Below are 25,498 nucleotides of genomic sequence, written 5' to 3'. Positions count from 1 at the left end.
AGTTTGACATTCACTTGGCACTCAAAGGGTTAACCTTTTGCAGTCCAAATGTCTTTTTTATAATTCAAGCAGTCTGGTTTAAATGAATTGTGATTTATTTATTTTATTAGTAAAAAATTATCTACATTGAAGGCTGACCGATGTTAATGATCTTATTTTAAAGTGGCTCACCATTGGATCTGCTACTAGTGCTAGGGCTGTTGAGCCTGATTAGACATGAATGGGTTAAGATTGAAGAATGCTCGTCACTACGTTTGTTTTAAAGCTTACTGCAGACTTATCGGAGACTTTTGCTGGTGTTCTTAGGGACTGCAGGGTACTACTGTATAGTGTACATTTGTTCCTGCAATGCACTCCCGGCTTGTATGTGATCTAGTTAAGCTATATTTTACCGCTGTTTTGGCAATTGCTCCAGTGCTGTTGGTGCCAGATAATTACTTGATTGTATACAGCGATGTCTGCAAAGTACCATTTGGACGGTTAAGTGGCCAGTTTTGTTTTGCCTACCATAGAGGTGCGTATGAAGAATACCAATGTTGGGTTACCATAATTGTTGGGGTTGTTCAGTGATATCACGTTACTGAGAATTTAAACCAAGAAGCTGGATTGCTAAAGTTTGCTTTACTTGCCCTGGAGAGTTGCAGTACTGATATCACATGGTGTGTTTAGTTTATACTTTGTCTTCTGTGCTGTGTGTTCACATTGATTTAATTAATTTTACTTTTTTTCTTTTGTAACCTAGATCCGCAAAAGAAGCGGAAGACAAAATAAAGAAGGCTATAGAAAAAGGAGAGGTCTTGCCAACCGAATCCAGATTTGACTCCAATTGTATTACTCCTGGTAAGAGAATCCGTTCTACTGCTGCAGCCCTAAACTGGCTCAGTAATTAATGTTCTGGGTTTTGTTGATATTAAAGTGTGTGCGTGTAACTTATGCCCCTTTCCCACTGCAGCTCAAAAACGGTAAATTGCCGATTTTTCAGTGCAATTTACCGTTTAAGGCTGCAGTGAGAAAGGGCCAGAGTTGAAATACCGTTTAAAGTTAAATGGTATTTCAACCCGAGTCCTACACGTTAAAATAACATTTAAGAGGCAGTGGGAATGGCTCTTAAACGTTATTTAGCCTCCAGGCAGTCCCAGTGCCTGATTACAACTAGTAGTTCTCACTTTGTGCATGTGTAATGAGTGCACGTGCATTATAATGAGCCACTCATTACATATGCTCAAAGTGAGAACTACTTGTTCTCATAAGGCACTGGGACTGCCTGGACCCTGCATGGACCCCTGCTGCCTCCCCACTGCCCTGCATCCCCGTCTGGATCCCCGTAGAGGTAAGTACAAGGGGAGGGGAGGTGGGGGCACAGGGCAGGTACGGGGGCTGTTAGGCACTCTTTACACGGGGGGGGGGGGGATTAGGCACTCTACATTTTACATGGTTCACTGCAATGGGAATGGTTCTTAAATGGTATTTAAAATGGTAATCTGCTGCAGTGGGAATGCTAATACCGTTTTAAATGCCATTTAAGATTACCAGTACTTTAAACTGGTCTGCAGTGGGAAAGCAGCATTAGTTCAATAGTATGAACTTGGGTTTTCTCAGCTTCTTATTATGTACATATGCCTGTAAATATTTACCAAGCAACTATCTTTAGTGTAAACCTTTTTGTTCAAGCACCCATCTTCAACTTTGGGCTTGGTTCAGACTTGTACACTCACCCGATGGTTGGTGTACCAGTCTGATGGGGGGGAAGCATGTGCAGAACAGGTCCTTTTAAGCCCCAGGCTGATTGACAGGCTTTGGGCATGTGGGGATTGGAAAGGTGCTGCGACCAATTCTGTTCCTCAATATGGAGGTTTGTATCCTCCGTTATGTGGGAGTGCCAAATTCAGGGCCTGCTTCTGGTGGCACCGATTCACTGCCCTCCGCTGTGTATCTGAGACAGCAATCTGAGTAATGGAAATGTTTATCCGATGCCTGATGCAGAGTGATCTGATGGTGTGCGATGCCTGACTAACTCTGAGGTTTTTATTAATGGGCCATAATTTACAAGCAAAACCATGCCTTGGGAATGATTGCCCCTTTTAAAAAAATAAAATAAATCACGACTCCCATTGAGTATTAGAATCTTTTTTATGGCACTGCTAAGCTGAAAGTTTGTTTGAGAAATTTAGATATAACTTAGTTGCTGGTGGGAGTCTGGAGCTTGTGTTGCTTGTATACATAAACAGTAGATATCCCTCTGCATTTTGTATTAAGTGCACCCCGCACCTCTTATAGAGTGTAAAAAGCTGGTACACTTTACTCTAGGAGCAAATGGTGCAATGCTTGTCCTGATTTCTCTTAATTTTCAGAACAAACGATGGTACTTGTTTCCTAGCACGGCGCCCATGATATTCTGTCGTACGGCATCGCATGCCATATGCTCGCATGCAATGAGATGCGATTTTAAATTGTATAAGCACCCTAATGCTTACAATGTTAAATGCACCCCCACTATCAACGCCAACCCGAAGCGTGGCGAGCGGTGGTGGTACGCGTCCTTCGACCTTTTCATACCCCCACTATCCACGTCAGCGTGGCGTTGATTTTATATAGTGTGGCGAGCAGACACGTATTACTTTACACGTATTACTTTACATGTAATCCGCGTCCCATCGCGGGGCTCGCTGCGCTCCCACGCTTCAGGCTTGGTGTCTCGCTGCGCTCACCACATTATATAAAATCAACTCCACGCAGACGTGGATAGTGGGGGTATGAAAAGGTCGGAGGACGCGTACCGCCGCCCCTAGCGGGTGGCATGGGGGTGCTTTTTACATTGTAAGCACCCATTACGGTGCTTATACAATTATTATATCTTTTATAGGGGGCACATTTAACATTGAAAACACCCATTAGGGTGCTGATACAATTTAAAATCGTATACCATTGTACATGGCATACAATGCGATGGTATACAATTTAAAATTGTATAACATCGGCTGCCATCGCGTAACATTGGATCGCATCCCATCGTATGCATTATGGTATGCGATGCGATGGGCGCTGTGCTAGGAAAACGTACCCAAACTATAAATGGGGTTATTCAGACCTGGTCACTGTTGTGCAAGTGTACAAGCCGATCGGTTATCGAGCGGCTGCACATGCTTACAGCGATTTCTTTTTATGCAATCCCCTCACAACTTGACTGACAGGTGGTAACCGGCCGTTTTACAGATATTTTAAGGGAATGTTTGTGACGTCAGTTCTGTCCTCAACCAGCCTGTATCTATTGAGTTGTGTAAGGGTCAGAGTTACGCACACTTGCAAATATTTGGGAAAATGATTTGATGGTGAGCGAGTTGTGGATGGATTTGCAACTGGTCAGTGACTGGCAATGTTTTCGTAAGTCGTTTGCAGACTTGCACAGGGCGGGTTTTCAATTAAGTTGTCATTATTTTGCAATGATTGTAGTTATGACTATTGACATTGCTAGTTGCAGGGTATTTTTTCATTGGTTACACTAATGGTAAATCAATCATTTGTAACAGTTGTGTGCATTGCTGCTAGAGATCATCATTCTGTCATAGCTCTAATACTTAAATAAAACGTTCTTTAGTTTAACGCATGAAAAATGTATGTTCATATCTATAGTGCTTAGAGAAGTATTATGCCATGCCTTCTTAATATTAACTTTGGGAGGATTTAATTGTTTCATGAGTTTGCGTGCCAATAGCTGTACCTTAGATGGGTTTAGCTGCTTTGTGTGGCTAAACCTGGTACTTCTGGGTACACACTAGCACCTCATGTGTGGGAAAAGTTAAATAGCTCCCATAGGCACTGCCCATTCATTTTGAGTACCTACAAAACAATTGAATCCCCCTCCCCTTTATTGTGTTTGCATTAACAAATTATTTTTTAAAGATTTACTACACGAACAAAGAGATCTAGTATAAAGCTGACCTTTTTTGACCGGGTCATGGCAAAACCCTTTCAGAGTACTGCTTGTATGCTATCAACTTAACTGTTTTTACATCTATGACAGTATTGAACAGCCTATACTTTTTTTTTTTTTTTTGTGGTCGAAACTAAACTTTTGATTGTAGAATTGTGACTGATCTTCATTATATCAGTAGATGGGGCAGATGTATTAAGCCTGGTGAATACAGGTTATTGGCATCATGGTAATGAAGTAGAATTTACAATACTCCATTTTCTTTTATTTAAGGAACGGAATTTATGGTTCGCTTACACGAGCATCTGAAGTATTTTGTGAATCTAATGATTTCCACGGACAAGTCCTGGGAGGGAGTAACGGTCTACTTATCTGGTCACGAGGTCAGTGGGCGCTGCCTTTATACAGATAGAGCCAGTCTCATCTAGCCATCTTTGGATAGCCATGCTGAGCCAAGGCCTATTGTTCTCAGATACAATACATAGAACAAGACAGTAGGGGAATAATTGAGTAATCCCATTACTCACTTAATCCTATTAAAGGGATAGATGAGGATGGCTCCATCTGTATCATTCTGATAACACATCTTTAATCTGCCAACCTAATATGTATTTTTTATCCTTATTATATATAGACACCAGGAGAAGGAGAACATAAAATAATGGAGTTTATACGATCTGAAAAAACAAAACCAGATCATGATCCAAATACAAGGCACTGCCTTTATGGATTAGATGCCGACTTGGTATGTAGTGATCGCTTGTGTGTTTTTATTTTGGGATGTTTGTTATAGTATGTACACGTTATTAAATAGAAAATGTTTTTGTATAGTTTCACACTGATCACACCTTTTAAATATTGATTTCAAAACCTTCAATTCTGTACAAAAGTAAAAAACTAAGGTATCTATTACTGTAGTCTGTATTTGGAGATGATCATCCCAAGATTCTTTGACCATCCACATAATACAGGTTATTTGCTATTGCCCTTTTAAGCAGGAAAGGTTGGGGGGGGGGGGGGTTATGTGTAAGTGTGTGTATAAAATCTAATCTTGTGTGCACCTCATTATCAGAGTAGTTCAAGTTCAGCTCGGCCATGTATTCAATGCTCATTATTGTGAAATTTTAATTAGAGAATATTATTATTATTATTATTATTATTATTATGATTATGATGTGTATGGAAGCACTTGCTGCAGCATCGGTTTAGAGAAATTATTAAATTTTAATGATTATCATGGGAGAAAAATGAAGATGTATAAACTGCGCAGGATTGTAACTTTGAGAACTGTTTTCTCAGATAATGCTTGGTTTAACAAGCCATGAAATTCACTTCTCTCTTCTAAGAGAAGAGGTTCGCTTTGGTGGGAAGAAGAATCAGAAAAGGTAATTTTTACTGGTATTTATTTTTTATGTACATTATTGTCATTGTTCGTATCTTTATTGTGTTATTAAAGGGATGATTACGTTGTGAGAAATGCCTGCAATGTGCCATTGCAATCGTGTTGGCATAAAGATCATTCCCAATTTCAACCCTCACCAGAAGTGCTTACCGTGCTAAGAAAACAATGGGATTATTGCATATAGTGGTTAAAGTACTGGTTGGGCACTCAAACTGTTGGCACCCAACCGTTTGGGACATTTCTCCTTGCCAGCTCAGGATGCTGTGATCAGAAGTGTGGGCCCCAATGGGACTCGCCTGTGAACCAATTGATTTGCCCCTTTTGATAATAAAATGTCCGCACTGGTACTTTCTGTGAACACAGGTTGGTATTTGGACATAAGGCACTGCTGCTTGCCACATACACTGGGCTTGAACAAATTGTTTATTTGTGCTAAATTTAGCATTGGTTAGTGTATTGAAACATCCATTATATGAATTTCTGTACCAATGTGCACAGGACTGTAAGTGTCTTACTGATACTACTTTTGCCTTCTCTGTATTGTAATTTTTACAGACCTAGCTGTAATGCAGGAGCCAATATGCAAGCAGTAACTAGGCACTTGCGCACCTGACCTGCTACACAACTGGGTGCATGCTATAAAATATACATAATTTAAAGAATTGTGCCATCTAATTTACTGCACATCAAATGGGACAATGCAACATACTTTATGTTGTATTCCAGTTATATTAGTCCAGCAACGATGTACAAACAAATGTGTAGTGTGTTCAGATAGATAGATAGATAGATAGATAGATATAGCCTATCGCTGGGTCTTATAAGTATGTACCCAGTTAAAGCCATAAGCACAGTCTTGTAAACTTCATAAATGGGATCACAACCAGTAAATGTATTTCTAGGGGCCTTTGAACACTCCCTTAGTGCAGATAGTGTAGAGGGCAAGTACTAAAATATTTTTCTTGTTTAAAATAATAAGAAATCTGCTTCTGTTTTTAAATTAGACTCTTCAAATGTATGCATATGCTAGATGTTCTAATGCTTGGCATTTCTATTACATTTCAGGGTTTCTGCTCCTGAAGAAACCACCTTTCATCTGCTTCACTTGTCTCTCATGAGAGAGTATATCGACTATGAATTCTCATCATTAAAAGTAAGTGGTATCCTGTTAGTGTATTATACATTGCAACTGAAGACGTACTATATCTTCTGCATAATGATATCAAATCATTTCTTCATTTCAGGACAAGATCTCATTTGAATATGATATAGAAAGAATAATTGATGACTGGATTTTAATGGGATTTCTTGTGGGCAATGATTTTATTCCTCATCTACCTCATTTGCACATTAATCACGATGCACTGCCTCTGTTGTACAGAACCTACATTAGTGTCTTACCAGAACTTGGAGGTATGCAACGTTAAGGAGTAAGAGAATGCCGGTGCACACTGTACTAGCGATACTGATAGTCAAAATCTTCTTATTGTATTCCATGTCAATTGTAGTTTGTTGTACAGATTTGTCCAAAAAGTGTCCCCCACGTCAAGGTGAACCCCATTAGAAGGGTTCCTACACCCCTAATATTAACATGTGTTAAATTAAATTAGTAAGGACTTGCCTATAACAGGGCCCATTTCAATATGTAGATGGCAATGAGGGAACCTTTTTACTAAATAAAAAGACTGAAGTGCAGGTGGGAGTGTGGTGCTAGTATCCAACTGGAGGAGTCTCAGCCATGATAACATTAAATACACAAAGAGGAAGGGGCAAGGACTGGACTGCACAACCTAATTTTAAACATAAGAGGCGCTACCATGCTGATACTTCTAGTACCATGCAGGAGATAGAAAAGGCATCCCAACTACAGGTACTGCTAGCCACAATAGTTTTGATTAAACATTTAACATGGAGTGTAAATTAGGTTCTTAGCACATGTTTGGGCAAATATACGGGCCCATCCACCAAAACCTGGTGAACTCCGTCCATCCCTAATATTAACACTGATCGATTGACCAAGGACTTACTGTACCGTGATGATCGTGCCCATTCCAGTATGTCCACTGCAATGCAGGTATGCAACTTTACAGACTTGTGTCTTGGTTACATGCAGGACAATTTAGTGTTTAGTTAAATTTAGGGATCATTGATCCCTGTAGTAAACATGTGGTCTTTACACAATATAGTTTCATTTGATGTTTTGAAAAGTGTAATTGCTTACTAATATAACTAATTTACCTATTGAAAATTTGTGCTAGCATTCTTATAGTCCAATAACATTTTAAATAAACATTCAGTTCTGTGTTTTGTATAGTAATATTAAGTATCCTTGTGTGGAGAGTCTTAGGCGGGTTTCACACACTCCGGCTCCTGCCGGACGGCGAAAACCCGTACGGCCAGGAAGCCGTGCAGCACACACTAGTTTATCATGGAGGGGATGGCCACAGCCCGGCAGCCGTCTCTTCCAGTGGCGGGATCCGGCTGCAACTGTGCAGCCGGGCCGTGGCCGTCCCAGGTGAATGGACACAATAGTGTCCATTCACAACTAATGTGTGCGGCACGGCTCCCTGGCCGTGCGGGATTTCATCGTCCGGCAGGAGCCGGAGTGTGTGAAACCAGCCTTAAGGTGCCAATACATTAATCCGATTTGTGATGATTTCACCCGATCTCAATGTATCTGGCCGAGAAACCGGGCCAAATCGGATGTGTTTGACGCACCCTTTTGTCCAACATCTGACAGGTCCGATTTGCGGTCCCATGCTCTTCGGACCTGTCCGACCTCTGACTCTGTCCCCCTCTCGGTCGTGGGGGACTGGGTTGCATGTGATACTGCCACCATGGGAAGGTCCCAGGCAACTCAGAGGGGTTGGATGCATCGCAGTAGTGTATGACCACCTTTATAAATAATAACAACAGTAAACGTTTATTAATGATTCTGTAACAAAAACAATACATAATTAGTTATACTAAAACTTGTCCTTTTGATTTTCCTCTAGGTTACATAAATGAGAATGGGTATTTAAACTTGGTTCACTTTGAAAAATATCTTGCAAAACTTTCAGCTGTGAGTATGTTTTATTAGAATGGTAAATGCATGCAGTTCAAAGCTAATTAAATACAACTGCTGGGGTAACACCTGCCGGCATTTGTGAGATACTCAAAGTTTCTCAAGCAGGAAAGTCTATAGCTCAAGTCTTCAAACAATACTGACCCTTGCCCTTCCACAAACCAGGACTTACTGTATAGAGTATAGACCATTCAGCAAGTGCGAGTAAGTCTCTCACAAATGGCTAAGGTTACAGTCCTTGGGCTTTGCTGTTTTGCTATAAAGGTAAAGGGAGTTCCTATAGGATCTGCCAATTGCAGCCTGGTCTGGCAGTCCCAGAGGGATGAAACGCTAATAGTAAGTCACTGCCAGTCACAGTGTAGCCAGTGCAGTCCCAGTCTACAACTGTGTCACTGCAGTGGCAGATTTTACTGGGGGCCTGCAGTCCTGCAACCCATAGGTAAAATCTGCCACTGGTAGTGTCCTATAATAGATTATCTTGTGGTCATATCTTATATCCGGTTTATTGGAACCATATATCCTTGGTCTATTTTGAAATAACTTTTTTAAGATGTATTCTAGAAATTGAATGTTCCAATTTGGATTACTTTAAATAACAGGACTATTATGTTGTTGGGAATAGTAGGTCAGACAAGGTGACTGTGATGAAGGCAGGTTTATTATCCACTGAGAGATTGTGCAGCCAATTAATTTTTACAATACAAGAGCTGCCAGAGCAGAAAGGATGAGAAAGGTGTGTTGTCATAGAGGAAGGGATGTTATCTCATACTACAGTACAGGGAGAGAAGGAAGTTTTTGTATGGAAAGGGTACTATTTATATTTTTTTAACTTGAGAGAAGGATCTTGTTCTCCTCCAAACTGGATGTTTTTATTGCCAATCTATGGCATCTATCCAGGCCAGTGGTTCCCAAACTGTGTTCCGTGGCACCCTGGTGTGTCTCAGGACACTTGCAGGGGCGCCCTGGGTTACTGGTCCAGGACCAATTCAAATGATTTACTTGTCAATGTAATGGACAAAGCAGTGCTGTAATTGCCAGTCATAATTTATGTGAACAAACAGAAGCAAATCTTATCCCTCACTACATAACTAAACTGAAGGATGAAGCAAGAACACCGTTTATTTAATTCTACATTTCTCAATCCCCTAACTACTATATGGTGCTAAGTCCCCAGGTCAAACTATCTGGATGGAGTAGCACAACCACGCCTATGTAACAGTTACGTTAGATGATAAAGCTGAGAAATGGGGCTTTGCAACCTTAGACATGTGTTACATTTATCATGTATAATTATTATCGGCTTCTGACTGTGTGTTTATTGCATCTTTTATTCTTTGTTGTTTTTTTTTTTTTAGTTTGATCGGGAGCATTTCAATGAAATCTTTGTTGACCTTAAATGGTTTGAAAGCAAAGTGGGTAATAAATACCTCAATGAGGCTGCGGGCCAAGCTGCTGAAAAAGCTCGAAATAGTAAGAAAAAAAAGTCTAAGGTCAGTTCTGGTCTAGGAAGACTTTTTTTCTTGGAAAAAAAAAAAAATCGATTGTCGCATTATATTGATCACATCACATAATAGGCCGTATGTAAAATAAAAGTACAATATTAGAGCTCATTACTACGGTTTGAAATCTTTTAAATTTTTTTTATTATTATTATTATGGTAAATTGAAAGTGCCCAAGCTTCTGTCATTGCATGGTATAACTCATTGTATCAGGTGTCACCGCATTTTATGCTAAAAGAATGATTATATGGTTAATAATATCATTGTTTTCATATCATTTACATATACTTCTTTTAAAATGTGTTGTTTTGGGGCCTGTGTAGGTCGCCCGGAGGTGCAGGATGCTGGCTGAGATCAGATAGTTTTGATTTAAATCAGCATTCATTAACACGGAAAACCCATGCCATGTAGATGATTGCTGCTTTTAGAAAAGATATGTCCGAATTCGGCCAGCATACCACCCCTCCGGTGAGCTCGGATGCTATTACATATGACTTTATATGTTTGATCATTTAAGGCCATTCACAGTTTGTTTTGGCTGCACTAACATCACTGATTGGTTGGTACATAATCTTTTATGTGCTGCATGAGAACTAGTGTTGGCATCTGAATCTGCAGTACAGATTGAATTGATTCATGTATTTTGGCTTTCTCTCTCCACAGGGTTTTGATGACTCTCTTTGTTTAGGTGCGTTAGAGAAAGATAAAGAAGAAAAGTGTGAGTACATACCATGGTTTCAGTGTTGTTCATACCACTCTGTAGGTGTGAAAGGCATATAGTTATAGATAGTTGCTGCCAGAAAATATAAAAATCAATATGCAAAAAGTGCAATCCTACTAATGGTAATAATTGGTAATATTGCCTTCTATTAATCAATTTACATACACTACACGGATGATGCCTGACCAATACCCCAGCAGTGACTGTAATCACAAAGTATTCCAATACATTTATTTAAATATGGAGTTGGTTCCCCTTTTTGCAGATGTAACAGCTTCCACTCTCCGTAGAAGGCTTTGCACAAGATTGTGGAGTGTTTCTGTGGGAATTTGGGCCCATTCATTCTGTAAAGCTGGGGTAGCCAACTCCAGTCCTCGAGAGCTACCAACAGTTAATGTTTTTCAGATCTCATCACAGAATCACAAGTGTAGTAATCAGCTCCACCTGTGGATCTTTTAAAATGTGTCAGTGAGTAATGAGTGCACTTTTGCAGCAGCTAGGTTGTCTGGAAACCGTGAACTGTTGGTAGCTCTCAAGGATTGGAGTTGGCTACCACTGTTGTAGAGCATTTGAGGTCAGGCACTGAAGTTGAACGAGAAGGCCTAGCTCATAATCTCTGTTCCAGTTCACCCCAAAGGTGCTCAGTGGGATTGAGGTCTGTGCAGGCCAGTCAAGTTCTTCCACAATTAACTCCTCAAATCATGTCTTTATCGTCCTTGTTTTATGCACTGAGCAGAGTCATGTTGGAATAGAAAAAGGCTTGCCACAAAGTTGGAAGTGTACTATTGTTCATAATGTATTGGTATGCTAAAGCATCAAGATTGGCCTTCACTGGAGATAAGGGACCTATCCCAAACCCTGAAAAACAGCCCCATATCATTATCCCTCCTCCACTAAACTTCACAGTTGGCATAATGCGGTCAGGCAGGTAACGTTCTCCCGGCATTCGCCAAACCCAGACTCTCTCATCTGACTGCCAGACAGAGAAGCATGATTTGTCACTCCTTTGAACACATTTCCACTGCTCCGAAGTCCAGTATCGATGTGCCTTACACCAGTGGTTCTCAACCTCGGTCCTCAAGTACCCCCAACAGTGCATGTTTTCCAAGTCTCCACACAGAATCACATGTTACATAATTAGCTCCATCTGTGGATCTTTTAAAATGTGTCAGTGAGTATGGAGTGCACCTGATAGGTGACCTAGAAAACGTGAACTGTTTAGGGTACTTGAGGACCGAGGTTGTGAACCACTGGACGTTCGGGACCAAACAAAATGCAAAAACCCCATGTCAACCTTTTCAGTTTTGACCTTCACATTGTCGACCTAATGCTTGTGTCGACCTTCTGAACCTGTCAACCTTGGGTCGACACCTGAAGTAGGCTGACATAGCTAAGCCCTGATGACCTTCATTGGTCGACCTAATGCATGTCAACCTTCATTAAGTTGACCCATACCACCATGGAGGGAGTGCAGTGGGATACTGATCACAGAGGGGGGAGGGGGAGATTTTTGTTAATAAATGTAACTTTTTGTTATACTGTTGCTCTCACAGTACTACAATATTAGTTTTAATCCATTATTTGCTATTAAAAGCTTATCTGTTTTTTTGTTTACTTTTGTTTTTTTTATTATAAGGAAGACTGTCTGCCTGAGAGGTTCATATAAAATTGACTTAACCCTTTGTAACCTGAGTGTTTAGTTCTGGTTCATAGTTTTAATGTGATGTTTGTGTGATTGAATGCATTTTTCATTTTAGGTTTAGTTTTCGTTGTATGTTAGTTTAAACAGACTAATCTACCCTTAGGGGGGGTACACACCAGAACGATTAGGGCTCAATTCCATCAATCTGGATCCAATTCCGACCGATTGGATGCAGATTGTATGTAGATTGGGCATGTTTAGGTCAAATTCCGATCCGATTCCAATCCGATGCGCGTCCCCGCTGTCGTTTGGTCGTTTTACAGATCCTACCTGCTGCAGATAGGATCTGTAAAAGATCCATTCAACTGGATACAGACTCAGATCGGATTGGGATCAGATCGTTAGCAGATTGTTAGCAGATTGTGTGCTCCAACAGATCGTGCGAACATCACACAATCTGCTAACGATCTACTAACAATCAGGATCGTTCTGGTGTGTACCAGGCCTTAGACAGTATGGTTATTGATTAGTGGGCGACAATATTACCCATTATTACCATTAGTGGGAATGGGCTGTTTGTAGTTTGGTATATTGCAGATTATCTGTAATGCCCTTTTATATCCGTATCTTTGGACAAATGCCCCATACACACTATACGATAGGCGGCACCACCAATATTGTTATCTATATACGTGGTGCTGTGACATGAACGACTTGCCGGATAAACCCTGAACAATATCTTTACCAATGTCATTCAGCTAAGTCACCGTGACCCCTGATGAACATGCAGTCACTGACGGTATCAGATTTGTTCAGACGATAGGGGTTAACAATCTGTGATAGGGCGCATTGTTAACTATATTGTTATCATGCATATCCTTATTGAAAATTGGGTAGTGTGCACACACAATGGCCAGCTGAGTAAGGGAAAGACGACGGTCACATCCTGTCATGTTTGGATGGCAGAGCAATGCATGTGATGGATACTTCTGTGCTATGTTTTGACAGAAAAAGGCTGATGTGCTTTCTTGTGATTGGCCCTAAGTGTGTTATTACTTATTAATTTTCTTTTGCAAATTCAATTACATGTATTTTCTGTTTTTAGGTTTAGATGAAGACCCAGAAGATGATGATATATTTGAGACTGAGTTTAGACAGTACAAAAGAGCTTACTATATGTCAAAAATGGGGGTGGAAGTCGTTTCAGAGTGAGTATCTTGTCTAGTATTAGGAGAATCTAATATCAGTAGTTCTTATATTAAAGGATAAAGAAAGCTTAGATAATTCTGAGTTAAAATGACCAGAAAATAAATACTGCAACATATATTTGTAATATAAGTTCATAAATACCATTTTACATCGTTGGCTTAATCCATACATTTCTTTGAGGTGGACTTCATTAATCTCAAGTAACCGTAAAGTTGCTTGGATATAGGTTGCCCTCACATGGTGACCATGTTTTACCTTTTAGAAGAGCCAACCAGAAAGCATTAGCAGTGAAAGGGACAAAAAGCTAAAACCACAATACTGGGCAAAGTTACTATATAATTGCAGTTTTTTTTAATGCTTTTTTTAGCGAAAAGTTAATTCTATTAAAAAAACTAAATTACATGTTTATTTAATGTGTCCGCTTTGTTAGCGATGCCTTTGTAGAGGTCATCCAATTTATAGTAGAGCTTTATTTCTGAACATGTATATGGGTTGCACATACAGATGTGTCCACATACAATTAACAGCAATATGCCCTGTAATGCAAGATGCCATGCCCTATCATCCACTAGGGTGTGGAGAGAGAATGAAATTAGTGTGCCAAGCGCAACGAGTCACTGAGCCCGAAGCTTGGCGAGCGCAGCAGTACACTTAGTGTCCATGCCGACCTATGTCAACATATTCACATAGTCACCCTAAAAACATTAAAAACTCACATCGGCCTTTGGGCCCTGTCGACCATATGATTGTAGACCTATACACTGTAGATGTTTTATACCATAAGCAGATGTGGGTGAGATGTGTTCAAACTGAAATCTAAATTGCAGTGTAAAAATAAATCGGCCAGTATTTACCCTGCACAGAAACAAAATAACTCACCCAAATCTAACTCTCTATGCACATGTTACATCTGCCCCACCTGCAGTGCAGCATGGTTTTAGCCATCTGCAGAAATTGCAGCCTTACTAACAGGTGAGAGTCTGGCCCGGAGTCTCTACAGATAATACAACGAAACTTGGTGTGGAAAAAGCCACAGCTGCTGCATTGTAGCACTGCATCAGCTAGGACAAACTATCACAATGTATTCATTCATTTTTGGGTAAAACATTTAAAAAAATATATATATATTTGGTCAAAGTTGCATCGGACCTGGTGAGGAGGAAGGGACAGTTTGGTACGAGTGCAATATTGGATGAGGACATATCTGTATTCTGCAGCACTTTACAGAGATTGCAGCACTTTACAGAGAATATTTGGCCATTCATATCATTTACTGCCCCAGTGGAGTTTATATTCACATACATACATACATACATACATACATACATACATACATACATACATACATACATACATACATACATACATACATACATACATACATACATACATGGGTTATATTTTTGTCCAAACACAGTGAACCTACCAAAATGTTTTTGTATTGTGGGATAAAACTCATGAAAACACAGGGAGAACATAAAAATTACATTGATGGGGCCTTATTTATTATTTATTTATTTACAGTTTCTTATATAGTGCAGCATATTCCATTGCGCTTTACAATTGGAAACCGTGATTAAACAAACTGGGTAGATACTAACCGACATGGAGGTAGGAGGGCCCTGCTCGCAAGCTTACAGGCCTTGGTTGGGATTAAACCCTCAATTCTGTGAAACCGTAATAATTGCCATTAATCCAACCATTATTTAATCTAAAAAGTATATATTTTACACCATAAATAAAGATGCAAAATTTTATTAAAACTAATTTATGTTGATTGCGAACAGATGTTTATTACTGTAATTAATCCTGGCATTTTTCTTTTGTGTTTTCTCCATGTAAGCGAGTTTCTGGCTGATCAAGCCAAGTGTTACGTCCAGGCTATACAGTGGATTTTGCACTATTACTACCACGGAGTCCAGTCCTGGAGCTGGTGAGTAGAATATGTTCTCTGTATTATTTTCTATTGAAATATGTTATTCTCTTGGAACCTGCATTCCAGCTGCTTGGAGGCATTCATGTGTGCCCTGTGTACGAGCTAGTGAACCATTGCAGTCTCCAAGGATTCCTAGTCTGTTAGAAAGTAGGCCAAGCGGCTCTCCAGTGTGCTACCCTTTCCTTGACAGCGGCATTACTGTATCTTTCAGACGTTTCACATCTGCATCTATGGAGAGATTTGTTTCAGCTTTGCAAGTAGGCTGCTGATAGGTCCTGCGCTCACTCAGGCTATTCTATGCAGAGCGTCTTGCTTTTGAAGTAAAAGGCGATTATGTTAAGCCCATTGTGAATGTGCAATTGGTTTACCTTGCCAGGAAAGCATGCAAGTATGGCCATGTGGGTATTTGTATATATTGCTTCATAGACATAAATGCAGTAAACTAAACTTGTATTGGCAAGAAATCGAAAGCCGAAGTTTAACAATGTCAAGTATTAAATGTTTATATATGTAAAGGCTAGGAAACGTCCAGCATGTTGTGCCAGACAATATCAAATAGTATACAGGCATATACTCTATAGGGGGTATTCTGGTTCATTCGCTCGGATGCATGTTTGCGTCCTTGCAAGTGAACCAGATCCCGCCTTGCGAATGGTACATAAACAACCATTCGCAGCCTGCGGGGCAACACCCACATCATTCGATGGTCATCGAATGATGTGGAACGTGCATGCAGATCTAAGGTTGCTCAGAGTAAACTTAGATATGGGTGCACATTTGGAGGGAAGTGGGCGGACAGCTGACTTCCAATGATGTCAGCTGCCAGCCCCTCGCAACCGCGTCATTGGCTCATTAGCATGAGACTGCCCATAAACTGCTGGGCATTCCCGTAGGCTGCGAATGGATGTTTATGCAAAACATTCATTCGCAACCGTGCAGGGATACCTGCGTGTGAGGTGGGGGGGGCAGATATTTCTGCTGGTGGGATTTAAAGGACACACAGTGATGCAAACTTTGCCACGCTGCGCTTCAACCAGAATCACCCCCTTGATGCATAGTGTTATACTACACTTAATATACAGTGTTACCATATATACAAGCTTGCAAATAGTCCAAGATATGGCATTATTTCCTTCATGCCATTGGTGGCCACTGGGACAGTGGGAAGGGGGCGGAGCCATGGCGACAGGCACCAAGTAGCTAACACTTTAGTGGTGCAGCCCAGGCCCCTCCTTCCCCACACTCCATCCTAGGTCAGTTTTTTCTTGGTGCCTAGGAGCACAGGCACGTTTTTAGTAGCTGCTGCAGGTTTCTGCAGCGTTTTTTAAAAAAGGAATTTTTTTTATTTTTTTACACTTGCGGTGAGCAAGCCGGGTGGACCACCCAGGCTGCTCACCTGCTCCGGAGCCAGCTCTTCGTGAACTGCCACGGACCTGCAGGCTGGGTCCCAGCACAGAGGGACCGTGCGCCACGGAGCAGGTAAGCCGCAACTCCCCCCCTCCCTCCCCACAGCACGCAGCGGTATCGCGGCTGGGGGAGACGCGAGACAGAGACGCTTCCCGATGGAAGCTTGACTCTGTCCCGCAGCGGTGACCGCGAGACGCTCTGTCTCGCAGCAGGGTCTGGATAGTAGATGCCGGAGGGAGGGAACCCAGCGCACGTAGCCGCCGGGGGTGGGTGCGCTCCCGGCGGTTTCCTGGCGGTGACACTCGGTCCCCACAGGGGAAACCGAGGCCACTAGACCACCAGGGCTATTGTTGTAGCGGTGGGGGCCGCCATATTTTTTTTTTCTCAGCCCTGGCAAGGTTCCAGGAGGGGGGGAGGTCCCTCACCTCCTCCCCGCCCAATCCCCGGCAGGGAGCCTCTATATGAGTTCCCGCCGGGGACTGCCAGCGTCCTGTCCTAATGGAGGCTTGACTCTGTCACGCATCGGTGCAGAGGAGCAGCAGGAAGCAGCTTTTGTGTGTGGACACTGTGGCACCCTTCCTTCCCCGGTCTTCAGACGGGTCAGGTTGTACTGCATTGACACTGCACCCTTGAGGTGTTCAGTGCTGTGTTTCACACCCCTCTCTTTCTATTCACTCTGTCTCTTGTATTGAAGTGGGATAGAGCATAGCCATGACTTCTAAGTCAGGCTCAAAGTCCGCAGGACCCTCGCGGTCAGGGGACGCTCCTGCCCTGAGGGCCTTTAAGTGTGTTAGGTGCAAGGAGAATTTTTCTTCCACCTCGACAGACCATGGGGGTGTGTGTACACGCTGTAATGGTGGGGACTCTGTGGATTCGGCCCCGTCACAGGCATCCCATTCCGGGGAACCGGGTTGGGCGCAGGCCCTGACGGCAGCCATGAGGGACCTTGCTGGACAGCTAGCCGCTTCCCGTTCACACCCTCAGCCCCCACCAGTGTTGAGTCAGCCTTCACAGGCGACTCTTCCACCAGCTCAACCGGCTCCGCTCACGCAGTCCCAGCCTCAGTTGCTGACGCTGGCGCCTGAGCCAGTTTGGGTACAGGGCCTTTCTTCCTCAGTGCAGGGACTGGTTCAGGTTTCTTCCTCTCTACAGAACCTGCTGGGTGCCGCTAGCAAGCGCAAGAACCCCAGAGCCCGCACCCAGAAAGCTGACTCTACGGGGACGGATACTTCAGGGGACGACCAGGCGGACACAGATGACCCTGTTGACCCGGATGACCCGGACGACCCTGACGAGGAGGCTACATCCCAGGACGAGGTTATGACTCAGTCCAGGGTAGATGCGCTGGTGAAGGCGGTCCGCTCTTGCTTAAACATACAGGAGCCAGACCAACCCCCTGCGGAGGAGGCACCCTCTTTTAAGCGCAAGAAGAAGGATCCGGCTGTTTTCCCATCCTCAACGCAGCTGGAGGGAGACCTGGCAAAGGCCTGGTCTGCTCCTAATAAGAAATTTACAATTTCTAAAAGGATGGTTTCTTCTTATCCCTTTCCGGCGGACGGGCGCATGAAATGGGAACGCCCGCCTCAGGTGGATTCCCACATAGCCCGGCTGGTAAAGGCTACTACCTTGCCTATTCCCACTGTGGCGGCTCTAAAGGACCCCACGGATAGAAAGATGGAACATGTCTTTAAATCTATCTTTACTCATGCGGGTACGCTTAATAGGCCAGCTTTGGCCTCGGCCTGGGTGGCTAGGGCGGTAGGCAAATGGGCAGATATGTTGACGGAGAACATTTCGTCAGGCATACGCAGGTCGGAGCTGCTTTCTCTGGTGGACCATATCAGAGAAGCCTCCATGTACTTGGGCGAGGCGGCCCTGGACACGGCTACGTTAGCCTCTAGGATTTCGGCGTCTTCGGTTGCAGCCAGAAGAGCCTTGTGGCTCCGCACTTGGAATGCGGATGCAGAGTCCAAAAAGGCCCTGGAGGCCCTTCCTTTTGTGGGCGATATGCTTTTCGGTCCGGAGCTGGACAAGATTGTGACTACGGTAGCCACTTCCAAGACAGCCTTCCTCCCGTCGGCACCCTCTAAGCCGAAGCAGTCCTTTCGTTCCTTTCGGCCGCAGGGAAAGCCGAGGGGACAATCTTCAACAAGAAGCCGTCCTCCCAGGAGGGAGTCGTTTGGTAAGAGCAGACAGTCCCAGTCTGGCAAACGTCAGCCTCCTAAGGCCCCGGAGAAGGCCTCCCAATGACTCGGGGACCCCTCAGGTCGACTCCCTGCCGGTAGGGGCTCGCCTCCTCCATTTTGCCAACAGGTGGAGGGAGACGACAGCGGACAATTGGATTTTGAGTAAAGTGTCGGAAGGATACTATCTCTCCTTCAACAGGCGTCCGCCGACCCGATTCTTTATCACGGGGCGCCCGGCCTGTCCTCTGAAGGCGGAGGCTCTCAACGCCTCCGTTCAGACTCTTCTCCAGTCTCAGGTGATAGAAGTGGTTCCTCCTCAGCAGAGGGGCCACGGCTATTACTCCAATTTATTCCTGATCGGGAAGCCGGATGGTTCATTCCGACCAATCCTGAATCTCAAGGATCTCAATTGTTACTTGAACATTCCGCGGTTTCGCATGGAGTCCCTCCGGTCCATTATACAGGCAATGGAGCCGGGGGATTTCATGGTATCTCTGGACATCAGAGATGCATACCTGCATGTTCCGATACATCCGGATCACCGCAAGTACCTCCGGTTTGCAACCAAGGATCTTCATGTCCAATTTCGAGCTCTACCCTTCGGAATCTCTACAGCACCAAGAGTCTTTACGAAGGTGATGGGAGTTATGGCAGCCTTCCTTCACCTCCAGGGAGTGCAGATTCTGCCTTATCTGGACGACCTTCTGATTCTGGGACAGTCCAGAGAGCTACTCCTGCAACATCTAGGCATTACGCTGGACCTGCTCCAGGCTCACGGTTGGCTAGTGAACTGGCGCAAGTCCAGCCTGGAACCCTCCCAGGAGATGATACATCTGGGAGCGCGTCTGGATTCCCAGGCCCAGAGGGTCTATCTTCCAGACAAGAAGCGGCTGGCTTTGCAGGCCCTCTTACGAGGGTTTCTCAAGCACAGGAGAGTCTCTCTTCATCTATGTATGAAGATTTTGGGCAAGATGGTCTCGTGCTTCGAGATGGTGGAATTTGCCCAATTTCACTCTCGACTGTTGCAACACCAGATCCTCAAGTATTGGAACCGTTCACCACAGGCTCTGAAGAGGCAGGAGGTAGTACTCTCTCAGGAGGTTCGACTATCGTTGCTCTGGTGGCTCAAGCCACGTCACCTGTCCATGGGACGGCCCTTCCTAGTCTCCGACTGGGTACTCTTGACGACAGATGCCAGCCTCAGGGGCTGGGGAGCGGTGGTGGAGGACCGATCCTACCAGGGAGTTTGGTCCCACCAGGAGTCTGGGTTGCCGATCAATATTCTAGAGCTCAGGGCGATCTACTTAGCCCTTCTCCAGGCGGCCCCCCTGATTTGCTCTCGTGCAGTCAAGGTACAGACAGACAACGCCACGGCGGTGGCGTACATCAATCACCAGGGGGGAACTCGGAGCAGAGCAGCCTTTCTGGAGGTACAGCCAATTCTTCATTGGGCAGAACGTCACCTTTTGGCAATATCGGCAGTGTACATTCCCGGCGTCGAAAACTGGGAAGCAGACTTTCTGAGCCGCCAAGAGATCCACTCCGGAGAATGGTCTCTTCATCCAGAGGTGTTTCACTCTCTAACCCTTCGCTGGGGAAGGCCTCAGATAGACCTCCTGGCATCCCGGTGGAATCACAAGTTGCCTTGCTACGGGTCCAGGACTCGGGATCCAGGCGCATTTCTGGTCGACGCTCTGTCGGCACCTTGGCCGTTCGATCTGGCGTACGCCTTCCCGCCGGTGGCCCTTCTTCCTCGGTTCCTAAGAAGACTCAAGCGGGAACGGGTAAGGGTAATCCTGGTGGCCCCAAACTGGCCACGCAGGGCCTGGTATGCCGATCTCCGGCTCATGGCGGAGGAACCTCAGTGGCGGTTACCTCTCCGGCCAGACCTTCTGTCTCAGGGACCCTGTCAACATCCCAACCTAGCTCGTCTCGGTTTGACGGCTTGGCTCTTGAGAGGGAGATCTTAAGAGACAGGGGGTTCTCAGATTCTGTGATAAGAACCATGATAGCGGCCAGGAAGCCGTCTTCAGCAAGAGTCTACTACAGGATCTGGAGTTCTTTCTTTCGCTGGTGTGAAGAGCACGAGAAGAATCCAAGGAGGTTCTCGTTGCCCAAGGTTTTGGCCTTCTTGCAGTCGGGAGTGGATTTGGGCCTTCAACATTCCACTTTGAAGGTTCAGGTCTCGGCGCTCTCGGTTCTGTTTCAGAGGCGCATTGCGACAAGACCGGAGGTTCGCACTTTCCTCCAGGGGGTCATGCACGTGACTCCTCCCTTTCGGAGTCCCGTAGTTCCGTGGGATCTGCCTTTGGTTCTGAGAGCTCTTCAGGTGGCTCCGTTTGAGCCTCTGGAGTCAGTGGAGTTGCGTTGGCTTTCATGGAAGGTGTGTTTCCTTCTGGCAATTGCGTCAGCTAGGCGGGTCTCGGATTTGACCGCTCTATCTTGTAAGCCACCGTTTTTGGTTTTCCACCAAGATCGGGCAGTCTTCCGTACCAGGTTGGGTTACCTGCCAAAAGTGGTATCCAGGTTTCACGTAAACCAGGAAATCGTGGTTCCTGCTTTCCAGGATTCAAGAAGTGGAGGGGCTCTTGATGTGGTTCGGGCCCTTCGCATCTATGTCGATAGGACCAGGGAGATTAGAAGAACAGAAGCTTTGTTTGTTCTTTATGATCATCAGAAGCGGGGTTGGCCCGCATCTAAACAGTCCATTGCCAGGTGGTTGCGGCTTACGGTTCAGCAGGCATACCTCCTGGCGAATAGGCCGGCGCCAGCAGGGCTCACGGCCCATTCCACTCGCTCGGTAGGATCATCGTGGGCTGCGGCTTCCGGAGTCTCCGCAGAGCAGCTGTGCCGCGCAGCCACATGGTCTTCCATGCACACTTTTATACGCCACTACAGGTTTGATACTTTCACCGAGGTCGACTCTGCGTTCGGCCGTGGCGTTCTTTCTGCAGCTCAGGAGCGTTCCCTCCCGTGAGGGGACAGCGGTGGGACGTCCCACTGTCCCAGTGGCCACCAATGGCATGAAGGAAATAAGGGGATTTTTGTCCTTACCTGGAAAATCCTTATTTCTGAATCCTTTGGTGGACACTGGGCGCCCGCCCAGACGCCCCTGATCGGCGGATGGGTTGGTTTTAGGGAAGGCTCTTGTTCATGGTAATACAAGATCTCTCTTTTTCTTTCTTTCATTCTCTCCTTTCCTGTGCTCCTAAGTCCGGTGGTAGTCTAAACTGACCTAGGATGGAGTGTGGGGAAGGAGGGGCCTGGGCTGCACCACTAAAGTGTTAGCTACTTGGTGCCTGTCGCCATGGCTCCGCCCCCTTCCCACTGTCCCAGTGTCCACCAAAGGATTCAGAAATAAGGATTTTTCAGGTAAGGACAAAAATCCCCTTTTTCATACTTGCCTGTACACTTCACTTTGTCTTGATGTGTTCACCTTCTGATATTGCTCAATTAACATGGCTGACCTGTTGTATGCTCTGATACTTATGTTTGATCTGAATTGTAGGTATTACCCATACCATTATGCACCATATCTGTCTGATATCCGAGATGTCGGCAACTTGAAGCTGACCTTTAACTTGGGGAAGCCCTTCATGCCATTTGAGCAGCTGCTTGCTGTCCTACCCTCAGCTAGTAAGGATCTGCTGCCTCAGGCTTACCAGGTAACCCAGTCCTAGTCCTGGCGATGGCTCCCATACTTTATTATTTCCTTTTTTTAAAGTATATTTCTCTGTCTGCAGAGCTTAATGACAAGTGAGGCGTCTGAAATTATAGATTACTACCCGCAAGATTTTAAAACTGACCTAAATGGGAAGCAGCAGGAGTGGGAAGCTGTGGTGCTGATTCCTTTAATTGATGAGGTAAGCTGCATTCCAAGTTTATAGTATTGCACTGTGGTTCCAGTACACAATGGCTTTCTGGTGCTTGTAGTTTTTGGTCCGACAGTTGGTTTTGTTTTAAAGTGGTTCTAAAAATCTTTTCTAGATTCTGGGTAACAGACAAGATAAATGAAATCAAAGTACCCAGTGTTGGCTTTATATCTGGCTATAGTACCCCTATTTTATTTATTATTTATTAACATGTTCTTATATAGCGCACACATATTCCGCAGCGCTTTACAGAGTATAGTTGAACACTCACATCAGTCCCTGCCCCAGTGGAGCTACAATCTATATTCCCTACCGCATGTACACGGATACAGACATTCTAGGGTTAATTTGTTGGGAGCCAATTAGCCTACCAGTATATTTTTGGATTGTGGGAGGAACCCATGACCTCAGCGCTGTGAGGCAGTAATGCTAACCATTACACCGTCTGTACTGCCCCTACCCCTATGTACGTGTATGTACTTTAGATAAGTAGTGTCCATTCTAGCATCCTGCACTTTTTATATTCCATGCAGTTCCTCTTTCCTGCCTTTGGTGAGGTACAGACCAAACTATGCTAGAAGCACTACAGCAGAGAGTGATACCGCAGGCAGGAAAGGTGTAGGGTGGTAGAATGAACACTACAGAAGCAAACATGTTTTCCATAAAGGCTTTCCAGCTCTCCGTATGATGGATCTAGGGGACAGAGTTTTTGGGGGCAAAATAAGATTTTCAGAATCAATGACTGTCCTCCACTACACCAAGATTACAGAATACCCAGGAAATCCCAGCACACTGCCCATTGTGTCTAAGAACCGTGAACCTAGTAGTATGTTGATTGTAAAAAGATGTCACCATCCTCTTGCCATGTATTGTTTAACAATAGCCTTTTTTTTTTATTCATCTTGCCTCGTTTTGAGGAATACAGTAGATAGAATGCATAAAAAAAGAGGAAATGATGCTAATGGTTTAAACCACTGAGTATGATTTAAAATTATTTTATTTCAACAATAATTTTATTGTAGAACTGCAAATTATACAAACTTGACCATTATATATTGGCAGTGTTTACACATAGCAATATAGAATAGATACATATAAAGAACACACACAATATAACAATATATGTTAAAAAGGGTTGAGTGAGTCACACGCATCCCAATACAGCATTTAAGAGCGCATGTCAGGACATAAAAGTATGTTCTGTAAAATAGGTAGCTGGAGGTGCGACACTCAAAGCTTATTATAAATGAAAAAATCACTCTATAATCATAGTTGTTGTATCAACGTTTCAAATAACTTGTATTTGTCTTCAGGATACAATATAATGCAAAAAGAAACATACCTTTATAAACGAGAACAAACAAACCTGTGAAGCAGACAGTGTGTCAGGAGGGGGGGGGCTGCACCCCACCCTTCCTGCTGAAGGAATCGCATCCTCAAAGTTCGCGTAACCTAGCAATGCTAGGACGCTGTATAAAAACACCATAGTGATCAGATAAACAGCATACATATAAATACCAACCTACAAATATTATAACAATTGCATAAATACATGAAGTCAAATAGCGGGTACAAATGTATTAATAATACTGAGCAACTTGTTCACTTAAACACAGAATATGAAATATGCTTATTAAGTCCGCGGTGAGCGATCACATCCAATCTGTGAATCCAGCGTGATTCACACTGGAGTAACTTCTTGGACAGATCGCCTCCCCGAATGGACGGTAGTACACAATCAATAATCTGATACCTTAAGCTATTAAGGGGGTGGCGTTTTTCAAGCAAGTGACGCGATACAGGTTGATCGCTACGTCCACTATTCGTCGCAATGCAATTAAACAAGCTATTAACAGCCATCCTTACCTTAAATTTGCACTAGGTTTTCCCAATGTAGCTGAGGCTACATGGGCAAATTATTTGATATACAATAAATTTCGACTCACATGTGAAATTATGTCGTATCAAAAATTTTTGGCCAGTATGTGGATGACAAAAAGAATCACCTGTCAGTAAGAACTGACAGGTGATACATGAGCATTTGAAACCAGCACATTTAGATGTTCTCAAAAAACTAGACATATTAGGAGTTTTCGGGATAGAAACTTCAGTTTTTACCAGAAGGTCACGCAAATTGCGACCTCTGGAATAACCAGGCAAAATAGTTTTTTTGTGAAAGTTAACGATAAATCAGTTTGGCGGATGGGCCAATGTTTTCTAACAGTTGACGTAACTATTGAAGATGTATTAAAATAATTAACCCACAGAAGGCGAGTATCAGACACATTCAGCGAGACCGATCTATTTTTACTCACACCAATAAGTTCTATCCAATTTAAGGACTTTTTCTTACACTCAAGAAGATGATTCGGTGAATAACCACGAACCAAAAATGTATTAATGAGCTCATCAAGCGGTTGCTGGCAGACATCGCTGTTATTAGTGCGATGAATGCGAATCATCTGGGAGTAATGTAAGCCATTAATAAGACTTTTGGGGTGACAGCTTTGTAGTTTAAGTAAAGTGTTCTGGTCGGTGTCTTTAACATAGACTGAAGTCACCAATTTTTGTTCAATGATTTTCATATCTATATCCAAAAAGTGCACTCTTTCTTGGCTTAATTCA

General features: G+C 43.8%; 1 protein-coding gene across 2 annotated transcripts in view; it reads left to right on the top strand.

Moving 5' to 3' along the window:
- Positions 1-25,498, top strand: part of XRN1 (5'-3' exoribonuclease 1) — a 76,667-nt gene that overhangs the window by 16,578 nt on the left and 34,591 nt on the right. For both annotated transcript variants that reach the window (XM_083177988.1, XM_083177987.1), the window contains exons 3-15: positions 743-840; positions 4,205-4,314; positions 4,566-4,676; positions 5,231-5,316; positions 6,399-6,486; positions 6,578-6,746; positions 8,330-8,397; positions 9,756-9,890; positions 10,564-10,618; positions 13,369-13,471; positions 15,316-15,405; positions 22,510-22,666; positions 22,745-22,864. In XM_083177988.1, the coding sequence (XP_083034114.1) occupies positions 743-840; positions 4,205-4,314; positions 4,566-4,676; positions 5,231-5,316; positions 6,399-6,486; positions 6,578-6,746; positions 8,330-8,397; positions 9,756-9,890; positions 10,564-10,618; positions 13,369-13,471; positions 15,316-15,405; positions 22,510-22,666; positions 22,745-22,864 (1,390 nt within the window). The remainder of the gene's footprint in view (positions 1-742; positions 841-4,204; positions 4,315-4,565; positions 4,677-5,230; positions 5,317-6,398; positions 6,487-6,577; positions 6,747-8,329; positions 8,398-9,755; positions 9,891-10,563; positions 10,619-13,368; positions 13,472-15,315; positions 15,406-22,509; positions 22,667-22,744; positions 22,865-25,498) is intronic.

Source organism: Crinia signifera, chromosome 3 (genome assembly GCF_055691185.1).
Source record: "Crinia signifera chromosome 3, ASM5569118v1, whole genome shotgun sequence".
Taxonomy (NCBI): Eukaryota; Metazoa; Chordata; class Amphibia; order Anura; family Myobatrachidae; genus Crinia; species Crinia signifera.
Note: the sequence above shows the minus strand (reverse complement) of the source record. Positions and strands in the feature narration are given on the sequence as shown.